At 43.7% G+C, this 13,535-nt stretch overlaps 1 protein-coding gene across 6 annotated transcripts in view; it reads left to right on the plus strand.

The window, feature by feature from the left end:
• cbfa2t3 (CBFA2/RUNX1 partner transcriptional co-repressor 3) overlaps nucleotides 1-13,535 on the plus strand; it is a 183,630-nt gene that overhangs the window by 92,373 nt on the left and 77,722 nt on the right. For 3 of the 6 annotated variants that reach the window (XM_052028618.1, XM_052028616.1, XM_052028619.1), the window contains 2 exons: nucleotides 4,507-4,653; nucleotides 13,126-13,370. In XM_052028618.1, coding sequence (XP_051884578.1) covers nucleotides 4,533-4,653; nucleotides 13,126-13,370 — 366 coding nt within the window. In that variant the 5' untranslated portion in view covers nucleotides 4,507-4,532. The remainder of the gene's footprint in view (nucleotides 1-4,506; nucleotides 4,654-13,125; nucleotides 13,371-13,535) is intronic. The other 3 variants (XM_052028617.1, XM_052028621.1, XM_052028620.1) reach the window with 2 other exon arrangements.

Raw genomic sequence — 13,535 nt, forward strand, 5'->3', positions numbered from 1 at the left:
CGGAACTGTTGTATGTGACCCCAGCTAGGTGGACTTTTCACCTGATTCCTAATGATTTTTCTCTAGAATGTTCCTGTTTGTGCTGAAGCTCTGGGGTAGGCGTTATACCTACAGTTTTGATATAAAGTCCACATCCACCCACCAGCACTTATTACAGTACAGAAGAAGGCTATTTAGCCCATCGGTTCCCTCCTGACTCCCAGCAGTATAATTCCATCCCTTACATCCCCGTAGCCTTGCAACTTTCTCTCTCTTTCTGTGCCCATCAATGCCTCTTTGGCTCTTCTGCCCCTTACCTGCACTGAGGGGTAATTTACAATCAGGTATGGGCCAGATGAAAGTACAGTTCCTTCCATTCTTATCTGCAAAATGTTTTTTTTAGCTAGCTTGATCTTTGGAGAGAGGATCCAAAATATATTCCTCTATCTAGGAACGACCCACTTTAAATCCTATTTCTGCAAATGTCTGTAACATCACGGAGAAGCCTGAAGGAATCGCTTCGTGGGCTGGACCTGATTGACATGGGCAATGGTAAAGGGATCATATAAAGCAGACTATAAATCTGAATTCAGTACTTGGTTACTTTGGGTGTAGGCAGGGGTGGGGTTGTTAGGAAAACATCACTGAGCTGCAGAGGCAGAATGAATATGACATGAGCAATATTGTGAATTGACTCCAGTCAAACAACTCTGGCTGAACATGTGGCTTAAACATGTAAAAAGCCAGCAGTCAGTTGGTATTAATGAACTCAAAACCAGTGCATAGACTGCTCCTTATTTTTGTCGAAAACGTGGGCCTTCTTTGGCACATTGCATCTGTGAAGTGGATACATTAATAATATCATATCTTCTGGATGGTATCTAATGGGAGCATTACTCAGATCATGTGCAAGTGACATGAAGGAGCACCACATGTTGGTCTGAAAATACTGAGATGCTGTGTGGAGGGTCTGGTAATGGCAAGGGACTGCTTGGTATACAAGCTGCTGTCTCCATAAGTTTTGAACATATTGACAATGAAGTATTCACTTTACCAGCAGTAACTCATTCACATTGTTCTTTAGCAATATCTATGGCAGAGTTTGAATGCTGCAGTTAGCATTGACTGTCATTGAGAAGAACCGTATCTCACAACAAAATCCATACATTGTGCTTCTATGCTTTCTTGCTATTTTCTCTCTTCACCCCCTCCCACCCTCCAATCCTCGCTTGCATTTTTTATTTCCCCCAATCCTCTGTTTTATTCTAGCTGTCCTCCCTCACTCAAGCACTTGTATTCTGAAACTTGACGGATGATAATGTGAAACGGTATTATGTACAAAGAGCCTTCATGTGATGGGATGATAGTGGGAGAAAGCAGCGTTCCAACTTGCCTTGTTTGGTTTGGCCTGTAATGTGTATAGATTGTCAGTGAAGGAGTGATAGGTCCAAATGCTAGTGCAGTTGGCTAGAGACATCAAGCTTTGGTATCAGTTCCGGCCTCAGTGAGGAGAGCTGTCGGAGGGCAGCTGACCAATGCAGCAGCTGCGTTAAGCGGAAGCTGCCATTTTGTCCCTTTACTCCCTGTTTGCTTGTGCCCTAGTGGGATTATCAGTATCTATGGAAATTCTGTTTATTTAGGGAGTGAGATAACCCAGTGAAGTGTCAAGACACTTGGTATGTTCAGACTGGTAATGTATAGGCAGACAGTCCAGTGTCCCAACAGTGTTGTGCTCCCCAGAAGCGCATCACCCTCTTGCCTGAATAGAACAGTCTTTAAATGGATGGAACCCGAAGCTGTGAAAACAACTTGTAGAAAACCATTTGCAGCCTTGCAGATCAAAGATTGATTCCTTGTGGTGACACCCATTGCAAATCGTGAATAAGATCCAGCACAATGTGATTTTGGGGCTGGCTTTCAGTTGCAGTTTGCTGCCTTTTTAATGCTGGCAGCTACAACTGGATTTACTCTTGTTTTCTAAATCATTGCTGCCAATGATCCGCTTTAAATTTGGAGCTTCCAGAAGGGCAAATCTGTAGTCAACAGCTATCGTTTATCTATCATTTCCATTAACACTGGGAGGCAGACCGTAGGGAAGTGGAGCTGTTTGCAGCTGTGGTTTGTGACAGAAGTACAGCAGGAATCACTGTTGGGGTAAGCTTGCAAATTTGATGAATGAGTTAAAAATATGAGATTATGGTTTTATAAACACTGACTGGTATAAGCTGAATCTAGCTCTCTTCAGCTGCAGCTGTCTCCCACAGTGCATCCCACAGCAAATGACACAGGGTATCACTAACCTACCCTGAAGCTGCTACTTTTTCCTATATACAGCTGGCTATCATCTGGTTTTTCCTAATGTGTAATTGAGGTACAGAGGAGGAGCTGAGGCCTGGAGTGGATCAGCCATGATCATATTGTATGTAGGGCAGGCTTGAGGGGCCGGGTGGCCTACTCCTGCTCCTGTTTCCTTGCATCTCATCAGAGAATTGAGTTTCCTGCTTTTTAAAACAGATATGCTGAAAGCACTCAGTCAATCAGGCAGAATCTGTGAAAGGGAGCAGATAATGTTTCAGGTTCATGAGCTTTTATCTAACCTAGGGAAAGAAAGAGACCGGGCTTCAAGATGCAGGAGAAGAGAATATATGGAGGAGAGAACAAGAGGAGAGAACAAAATGGAATGTCTGTGATAGGATGCAAGGCAGGAAAGGTCAAATGACAAAAAGGGATGAGAATGCACAGCAAGAGAGGGTAGTAAAGGGACAGGAAAAGAAAGATTTTTTGAGGGGTTTCAAATGGATGAAGCAGAATCCTCTCTGAAATTATAACGAGAAATAAGAGGGATGTTGGAAGTCCAAAATAAAAACAGAAAGTATTGCAAAAGTTCATCATCTGACATTATTGAACCTCATTATTGAATTCAGAAGCCTCCAATGTGTCTAGTTAGAGGATGAAATTCTGTTCCTTGAGCTTAGATTGAGCTTCCATGTAGATGGCAGAGGACGGGGACAATGAGAGTGGCTGGAGAATGAGTGATGGGTGACTAGAAGATTGGCATATATTTGCAGACCAAATGGATGTATTCACAAATTAAAAGTAGCACAAGTAAATCACTGTTTTACCAGGAAAGAACATATGTGCCCTGGACAATGGGAAAGGGGGAGGTAGAAGGTCGGGTGTATTAGGTTTTCCAACTTTCATGGAATCACAAGATGCTGTGGAAATTAGAAAATCTGAAGTTAAAACCAAGTGCTGCAATGTTCAGGTCAGGCAGCATCTGTAGAGAGGGAAACAATTAACTTTTCAGACCAGTGAATTTCTTTTAATTAGAATTGTAAAAAGTTAAAGATGAAGAATTTTTGGATGTGGAGAGAGAGATGTGGAAAAATGTGACAAGGGAAGGTCTGTGGCAGGTTAGAAGGCAGGAAAGATTAAATGACAATAAAGATGGTGGTGCAAGGCAAAAGGGAGTTATACTGTCACCAATGAAGAAACACAAACGGTAGATCTGGAGAATGTGTGAATAGAAAAAGCAGAACCATTACTGTTGAACTCAGAAAGCTGGATTGTATGACCTACTCTTTGCTGGCTTTTCACCTTACAGTTACAACCTAACTGGCTGACACTTTAGACCTCCCAACAGAGGTTTGGTTGACATTTTGGATCAAGCTCCTACATCAGTCCTGATGCTGCTTGACCTACTAAGTTGCTCCAGCAGTTTGTTTTTTGCTGCAGATATCAGCATCTGTAGTCATTTATGTCTCAACATAGTTTGGCAGTCCAATGCTCCATGTCATATTTTACATTGATGTGCGCTGAAGACCATGTGATGTATCACTTCTTCTATCCTTCAGAACTACAGAGGTTGGAAGTTAGAAGTTGGTAGTTTGTGGTCACAACATGTTGGTGGTATAGGAAATGGATAACGCATTCAGCGGAAGGAGATTCAATCCAGAGAAACGACTCTGTTTTGGACGGTATCAATATTGCAGTTGCACTCATGTAGACGAGTACCAAAATTTTATTTCATTCCTATGGATGTAAGTGCCTGGAAGTTGTCACAGAACAAGTGCTAGGAATCATGGGGGTATCTGAACCAATGTTGGTCCAACAATGTTGATCGTTGTGATTTACTGAAATATGGAAGTTTCATTCAGTTGATTTTGTGGTCAGGGGAATTATCACATTTCCTTGCTCCTATCCATTTTACCTCTGTTTCTCACTTCCTCATCAGGTTTGGAGATCCTATGTTCCCAGTGGATTAGAGTTGCACCATTTTCTGTGGTGAATTTGAAATTGATGGGAAAGCATAGAGGCAGGGAAGCCCTGGTGATGATGTGACAAAGCACATTTCTCATACTTCATAATTTTAAGATAAGCTTTCTACAACACCCCATTTCCTGCCCTTTTCCTTCTGCAGGTCCTGTGTGAACTCTCTCTCTCTCCCCACTACATGTTGGTAGAATAAGTAATCTGTAAATGATTAATGAGAGCGGTTTACAATGTGCCATTTTCTTGTTCCCACAGGTAGTACAAGAATAAAGCTTGGAGCAATGCCAGATTCTCCCGCTGATGTTAAAACTCAGTCCCAGTTGACACCACCAGCGATGCCACCACCACCTCCCACCATTATACAGGGACCTGTTCGAAACATTTCCTTCTCTCCTACAACCAGTGAGTTATGCCCATCAGGATGGTTTTGATAAGCAGCAGTGACATAGGTGTGCAATTCAGGGGAAAGCAGCCAAGGGTGCTATGGCCATACAGGATCGCAGCACAGTATAGGGCACATGTTATGATGAGTTGGGGGAGATAATGAGCTTGATTTTAAGAGAAAGGGGGACTGGGGATTCCTCATTTGGGGCTTAATAAAAGAATGAGTTAAACAAGGAAATGGTGTGCCAGGGCACAAGGAGGGTAATGGGCAAAGGATAATTAACATTACAAAGTTTTCCTCACAAAGATCTGGGGTGTCTTCTAAACTGGAAGAGCTGTACCACAGACAAGTCAAGCAACAGCATGACATTGGCTGAAAGGTATGACTCTGCAAGTACAACAATATCCCAGACCCCTCCATCACAATTTCAAGGGTTTTCCATCTGGCAATACGGTAGTGTACAGTTGGGAAGGAGTGGCCTGGAAGACTTCAACATTTGAGCCGTACAAATGCTGGGAATGAACATCTCCAACATTAGAGTGTCTGACCATCTACTTAAGACCATAAGACATAGGAGCAGAATTAGGCCATTCGGCCTTTGAGTCTGCTCCGCCATTCGATCATGGCTGATTTATTTTTCCCTCTCAACCCCATTCAACCCCACAGGTTCTTAATTAGTAAGGGCATCATTGTCCGTGGCAATGATTTCCACAGATTCACCACCCTCTAGTGAAAGAAATTCTTTCTCATCTCTATTCTAAAGGAACATCCTTCTAATCTGAGGCTGTACCCCCTCATCCTGGACTTTCATCTGGGATCATTCTTGTAAACCTCCTCTGGACCCTCTCCAATGCCAGCTCATCCTTCCCTAGAAATGGGGCCCAAAACTGTTCACAATACTCCAAATGCGATCTGACCAATGCCTTATAAAGCCTCAGCATTACATCCTTGCTTTTATATTCTAGTCCTCTCGAAATGAATGCTAACATTGCATTTGCCTTCCTTACTTCCAACTCAACCTGCAAGTTAACCTTTAGGGAATCCTGCACTGGGACTCCCAAGTCCCTTTGCGTCTCCGACTTCTGAATTCGCTCCCCATTTAGAAAATAGTCTACACCTTTATTCCTTCTAGCAAAGTTAATGACCATATACTTCCCTACGCCGAATTCCATCTGCCAACTTCTTTGCCCATTCTCCCAACCTGTCCAAGTCCTTCTGCAGACTCCCTGCTTCCTCAACACTACCTGCCCCTCCACCTATCTTTGTATCATCCACAAAGCCATCAATTACATAGAACATTGAACAAAGAACAATACAGCACAGTACAAGCCCTTTGGACCACGATGTTGTGCCAACATTTTATCCTGCTCTAAGATCTATCCAACCCTTCCCTCCCACATAGCCCTCCATTTTTCTATCATTCATGTGCCTATTTATGAGTCTCTTAAATGTCCTTAATATATCTGCCTCCACCACCGTTCCATGCACTCATCACTCTGTGTAAAAAATACTTACCCCTGACATCCCCCTTGCACTTTCCTTCAATCACCTTAAAATTATGCCCCCTCACGTTCGCCATTTTTGCCCTGGGAAAAAGTCTCTGACTGTCCACTTCATCTATGCCTCTTATCATCTTGCACACCTCTATCAAATCACCTCTCATCCTCCTTCGCTCCAAAGAGAAAGTCCCAGCTCGCTCAACCTTTCCTCATAAGACATGGTCTCCAATCCAGGCAGCATCCTGGTAAATCTCCTCTGCACCCTCTCTAAAGCTTCCACATCCTTCCTATAATGAGGTGACCAGAACTGAACACAATACTCCAAGTGTGGTCTAACCATAGTTTTATAGAGCTGCAACATTACCTGGCGGCTCTTGAACTCAATACCCTGACTAATGAAGGCCAACACACCATAAGCCTTCTTAACAACCCTATCAACCTGCGTGGCAACCTTGAGGGATCTATGGACATGGACCCCAAGATCCCTCTGTTCCTCCACACTGCTAAGAGACCTGCCATTAACCTTGTATTGTGATTTCAAATTTGATCTTCCAAAGTGCATCACTTCACACTTTACCAGGTTGAACTCCATCTGCCACTTCTCAGCCCAGCTCTGCATCCTATCAATGTCCTGTTGTAACCTACAATAACCTTCTACACTACCCACAACACCACCAACCTTCATGTCATCTGCAAACCTTTCCACATCCCCATCCAGATCATTAACATATAATGTGAGAAGTAGCGGACCCAACACCAACCCCTGCAGAACACCACTAGTCACCAGCAGCCAACCAGAAAAGGCCGTATTTATTCCCACTCTTTGCCTTCTGCCAGTCAGCCAATCTTCTATCCACGCTAGTACCTTTCCTGTAATACCCTGGGCTCCTATCTTGTTTAGCAGCCTCATGTGCAGCATCTTGTCAAAGGCCTTCTGAAGATCCAAGCAAATGACATCCACTGACTCTCCTTTGTCTTTCCTGCCTGTGAGTTCCTCAAAAGTTCCAACAGATTTGTCAGGCAAGATTTCTCCTTGAGGAAATCATTCTGATTTGGCCTATTTTATTAAGTGCTTCCAAGTACCCGGAAACCTCATCCTTAATAATGAGTCTCACATCTTACCAACCACTGAAGTCAGGCTAACTGGCCTGTAATTTTCTGTCTTTGCCTCCCTCCCTTCTTAAGAGTGGAGTGACATTTGCGATTTTCCAGTCCTCCGGAAACATTCCTGAACCTGGTGATTCTTGAAGTATCACTACTCATGCCTCCACAATCTCTTCAGCTACCTCTTTCAGAACCTTGGGGTGTTGTCCATCTGGTCCAGGTGACTTATCCACCTTCAGACCTTTCAACTTCCCAAGCACCTTCTCCTTATTAATAACGACTACACTCACTTCTCCCCTCTGACTCTCTCGAATTTCTGGCATGTTGCTGGTGTCTTCCACAGTGAAGACTGGTGCAAAATACTTATTCAGTTTGTCCACCATTTCTTTGTTCCCCATTGCTACCTCTCCAGCATCATTTTCCAGCGGTTCAATGTCTACCATTGCCTCTTTTACTCTTTATATATCTGAAAAAACTTGTGGTATCTTCTTATGTTATCAGCTAGCTTACCTTCATATTTCATCTTTTTTTCCCCTTATTGGTTTTTCAGTTGCTGTCTGTTGGTTTTTAAAAGCTACCCAATCCTCTAGCTTCCCACTAATTTTTGCAATATTGTGTTCCTCTCTTTTGCTTTTATGCTGCCTTTGACTTCCCTTGTCAGCCACGGTTGCCTCATCCTCCCTTTAGAATGCTTCTTGTTCTTTGGGATGAACTGATTCTGTGTCTTCTGAATTACTCCCAGAAACTCCTGCCATTGCTGCTGTACCGTCATCCCCTTCCAATCAACTTTGGCCAGCTCCTCTCTCATGCCTCTGTAGTTACCTGTACTCAACTGTAATACCAATACATCCGATTTTAGCTTCTCCCTCTCAAACTGCAGGGTGAATTCTATCATATTATGATCACTGTCTCCTTAAGGGTTCCTTTACCCTAAGCTCCCTAATCAGATCTGGTTCATTGCACAACCCCAAATCCAGAATTGCCTTTTCCCTAGTGGGCTCGACCACAAGCTGCTCTAAAAATCCATCTGATAGGCATTCTACAAATTCCTTCTCTTGGAATCCAGTACCAGCCTGATTTTCCCAACCTACCTGCATATTGAAGTCCCCCATGACTACCGTAACATTGCTCTTTATACATGCCTTTTCTATTTCCTGTTGTTTCTATCTCCTATCTATCTATGTTCTACGTTCTATGTTGTAACTTGTACCCCACATCCTGACTACTATTCGGAGGTCTGTATATAACTCCCAGGGTCTTTTTACACTTGCAGTTTTTTAACTCTACCCACAAGGGTTCTGCATCTTCTGATCCTATGTCACTTCTTTCTAAGGATTTGATTTCATTTATTTACCAACAGAGCCACCCCACCCTCCCTGCCCACCTGCCTGTCTTTTCAATAGGATGTGTATCATTGGATGTTTAGCTCCCAGCTGTGATCTTCTTTCAACCATGACTCTGTGATGCCCACAACGTCATACCTGCCAATTTCTAACTGTGCTATAAGCTCATCAACTTTATTCCGTATACTGTGTGCATTGAAATATAATACCTTCAGTCCTGTATTCACCACCCTTCTTCTCAAATTTGTCTCCATGTTGCCTGAAGTTAAATTCTTTTTCCTTTCTACACTTTCTGCCTTATTCTTTATTCTGGAGACTTCAGTAACCTCACCTGTGCTCTCCTTCCCTTTGACTTTATCCATACTTTTCCAATCTGTTGAACCCCCCCCCACTATTTAGTTTAAAGCCCTATCCACAGCCCTAGTTCTGGGATTCGCCAGGACCCTGGTCCCAGTGTGGTTCAGGTGGAGCCCGTCCCATTGGAACAGTTCCCTCTTTCCCTAATACTGGTGCCAATGTCCCACAAATTCAAACCCAGTTCTCCCACACCAATCTTTGAGCCACACATTTAGTCCCTAATTGCTCAAATTCCTTCAGCAGAACCTTTTTCCTTGTTCTACTTAAGTCATTGGTACCCACATGGACCATGACAACTGGATCTTTCCCCTCCCATTCTAAATTCCTCTGCGGGTCAGATGAGATGTCCCGAACCCAGGCACCAGGCAGGCAACACAGCCTTCAGGATTCCTGATCCTTGTAACAGAGAATTATGTCTATTCCCTTGACTATACTATCCCCAATCACAACTACATTTCTCTTCTCTCCCTGAACCATGGTGCCACGGTTAAGTTGCTCATCCTTCCTACATCCCCCACTCTCATCCACACAGGGAGCAAGAATCTCAGACCTGTTGGACAAGCTCAAGGGCTGAGGCTCCTCCAGTACTACCTCTTGGATCCCCCTACCTGCCTCACTCGCAGTCATACCCTCTTGTCCCTGACCACAGACCGAATTTGAAGTAGTTAATCTAATGGGTGTGACTGCCTCTTGAAGCACAGCATCTAGCTAACTCTTCCCCTCCCTGATGCGTCGCAGTGTTTGAAGCTCAGATTCCAGGTCATCAACTTTGAGCCTGAGTTCTTCGAGCAACCAACACTTGCTTCAGATGTGGTCACCAGTGGGCTGCAACACATCACCTGATCCTGCATCCCTACTTTCTTTAATTAGTTGTAATTTGGTGCCTTTTTATTTAACTACTAAAAAAAAAACCTTACCTGTTCTTACCTGCTACTCACCTGTGCCTCCTTGCCAAAGCTTCTTGAGCCAAAGCCTCAGATTGCACTCCTACACTGGATCACTCTCAAAATGGCCACTCCGCTTTACCACACTGAGTTGCCACACACTTAGCCAATCACACAACTTAAAATAAAGCTGCTTGCTCCTCCCCTCTTCTGCTCTGGCTGCTGCAACTGAGTAAAACCTTTTTTTCCTTTGATACCATTACCCACTCCGAACAATTTAAGGGTCACCATGGATGAGAAACTCGACTGGACTAGCCATATAATTGCTATGACGACAATATCAAGTTGAAGGCTGGTCACATGAGTGACCCATCTCCTGACTCCCTGAAGCATCTTCACTGTCTATAAGGTGCAAATCAGGAGTGTGATGAAATACTTTCCACTTCCTTGGATGAGTGCAGCTCAGATACACCACCTACAACAAACTACCCCATCCATGATTTTAAAAATTACTCTGTTCACCATCAGCAAACTGTGACTGCACTGTGTTCCATTTACAAAAAGCACTGTATTTACTAGAAAAGACTATCTCGACAGGCGGGACCCGGGACCTCAGTCAACTCAAAGTACAAGATCAGAAGGCACATGGGACGACTGTGGCCATCTGTACATTCCCCTCCAAGTTACTTGTCATCCAGACTTGGAAATGTGTTACTGTTTCTTCATCCTCATCGGGTGTAGGTTCTGGAACTCCCTACCCACTGTGGAAGTATGTTCACCAAAAGGACCAGAGTGGTTCAAAACATCAGGTCACCACTATTCTTTCAAGGCTAATTGGGGATGGCCTTTAAATGCTGGTTTTATCCAGTGTTGCCCACATCCTGCCAATGATTAATAAACAAGTTGGAGTCAGATTTCCTTTTGTCTCATGCAGGTTCTAGCACCCTTGTTGTAGTAAGGTCAACATTCACATGTTGTGGAGCTGTAGATCTGTGGAAGACAATATAAACAATGGTCAGAGAGAGTCTGAGGGATAATTAAGTGGCTCTGGAGTTTAAAGCTTTTTAATTGGGATTCCAGAGGGATTAGTTGGGCTGATGTTGGATCAGCTTCTCATCACTCTGCAGTGCTCCATGTGGATTCTGACTAAAGAATTGCGTCTGTAGAGCATTAACCATCTAACCATATTTCTGCAATGGTGTAGAGGACAATATTAAACATTACCACTGCTCTCTGTGATAAACACAAGAAATGAGAGCTGGGTTCTCCTTGAAGCATGTTAAATAGGAGAACATGACTGCATTTTAAAACAAGTAACGTGCCGGAAATAATCAACAGGTCAGGCAGCATCTATGAAGTGAGAAAGGGGTTACTGGCAATAAATACGTGCGAAGTTTGGTAGGTGGTTCACTTCAATGGCATTAAATGAAAGGAGCTGCGTACTGTTGGCAGTACACTTGTAGATGCTGATGACCAAAACTAAATTTTTTCCCAGAAAATTCATATTTAGATGGATAGTCTTTCCGCAGAACATAGAACATTACAGCACAGTACAGGCCCTTCGGCCCACGATGTTGTGCTGACATTTTATCCTGCTCTAAGATCGATCAAATCCTTCCCTACCACATAGCCCCTCACTTCTCTACCATTCATGTGTCTAAGAGTGTCTTAAATGTCCCTAATGTATCTGCTCCCACAACCTCTGCCGACAGTGCGTTCCACACACCTACCACCCTCTGTGTAAAAAACTTACCCCGACATTCCCCTTATGCCTTCCTCCAATCACCTTAAAATTATGTCCCCTCGTGTTAGCCATTGTTCCCCTGAGAAAAAGTCTCTGATTGTCCACTCGATCTATGCCTCTTATAATCTTGTACACCTCTATCAAGTCACCTCTCATCCTCCTTCTCTCCAAAGAGAAAAGCCCTAGCTCACTCAACCTATGGTCTCCAATCCAGGTAAAATCCTGGTATATCTCCTCTGCACCCTCTCCAAAGCTTCCACATCCTTCCTATAATGAGGCGACCAGAACTGAACACAATACTCCAAGTGTGGTCTAACCAGAGTTCTATAGAGCTGTAACATCACCTCGCGGCTCTTGAACTCAATCCCCTGACTAATGAAGACCAACACACCAGACGCCTTCTTAACAACCCTATTGACCTGGCGGCAACCTTGAGGGATCTATGGATGTGGACCCCAAGATCCCTTTGTTCCTCCACATTGCTAAGAGAATTGGAAGAAATTAGATATTTGATAGGTCCATCATGAGCTGCTATTCTTAATGTTTTGATGGAACAGATAAAGGAGAGGCTGTGTCCAGTAATAGAAAGGTCATTAACAGAGGACACAGATTGAAGGTGATAAGCAAAATAGTTGAGATGAGAATTTTTTATCCAGTCAGTGTGAATGAAAGGGCAGTGGAAGCAGTTTCAATAGGAATTATATAAATTCTTGAATAGTTGCAGAAATTTTGGGTGAGTAAAGAATGTTGCATGATTCCAGCTGGTGGCAAGCTTGGAAGCAGCTGAATCATCAGGGTAGCATGGGATAGAAGTTGAAATGAGAAAGGAAACGCATAATCCTGAAGCAAATTTCATCAGGGGCTGGGAGGGTGGTGGTGCTGGTGGTGTGTGGTGGTGGGGGATTTCTAAATGATGTTGCTAATTTGAGCCTGAAACATGAGCAGTAATAGGGAGACACCTGTTCAGTGTGTGAAAGTTCTTGTGGTGATGCTGTTTATAGCAACAGTTGAACATGCCACAGAAATGGTGTAGGCTTACACAGGAACAGACAGCAATACAAGGTTTAATGGGAATGGTTGTTTAACAGATTCTCACATCTTTCCGTGAGGTACATCTCATGCAAGTAGCTTTCAAGACCGCTCGGTAGAACCTTTGCCCGCATGAATAAAGGTTTTTTAAACTGTAGCCTAACCTACAATCAAGGCTTTTAAAGGGGTAGAGAAGTCTTGGTAAGGACATGTTCAGAATTCACACCAGGTATTTACTATGGTCCCTGGGAGCACTATTTCTAGGAGCTTGCTGCATTATGTTAAAGGGGAGGGAAGGTACCTTCGTACTTGCAGCCTTCTCCTTGAGAGGCTGAGTGGGCTACTTTTTGTCCTAATGTTCCTTGTACCTAATACTTGTTCACACCAACGAAGACACTTGCTGACTCCATTGGTGTAGCAATGGAACATCATCAGTCTCCCAAATGTGATGTGAATGGATGTGCACATTCATCCAGTATCAGTCTCACTCTGCACAGCCACTAAGTCCATCTCTCTCCATTTCTCTCAGCAGTGATGAATGGGACCAGTCACTTGCCAACTGCAATCAATGGAGCTCCTTCTATCCCCAAAGGGCTCAGCGATGGTCCTGCCAACTCAACCACTGCCTCTCTTACCAATCAGCAGTTGCCTCCCACTTGTGGAGCCAGACAGCTCAGCAAACTGAAACGCTTCCTGACTACACTGCAGCAGTTCGCAAACGACATCTCCCCAGAAATTGGAGAGCGCGTTAGGAACTTGGTGTTGGGACTCGTGGTAGGTAATTTCCTAGTATTAATTAATTGATCCTCTAGCCCATCATCACCAAATAAGTTCACCGAGTATAGCAAAATAGATCCAGTGAAAATAGAGTCATAAAGTTATACAGCATAGAAACAGGCCCTTCAGCCCAACTCATCCATGCCAACCCAGGTGTTTTCC

The sequence above is a fragment of the Pristis pectinata genome, chromosome 13 (genome assembly GCF_009764475.1).
Source record: "Pristis pectinata isolate sPriPec2 chromosome 13, sPriPec2.1.pri, whole genome shotgun sequence".
Taxonomy (NCBI): Eukaryota; Metazoa; Chordata; class Chondrichthyes; order Rhinopristiformes; family Pristidae; genus Pristis; species Pristis pectinata.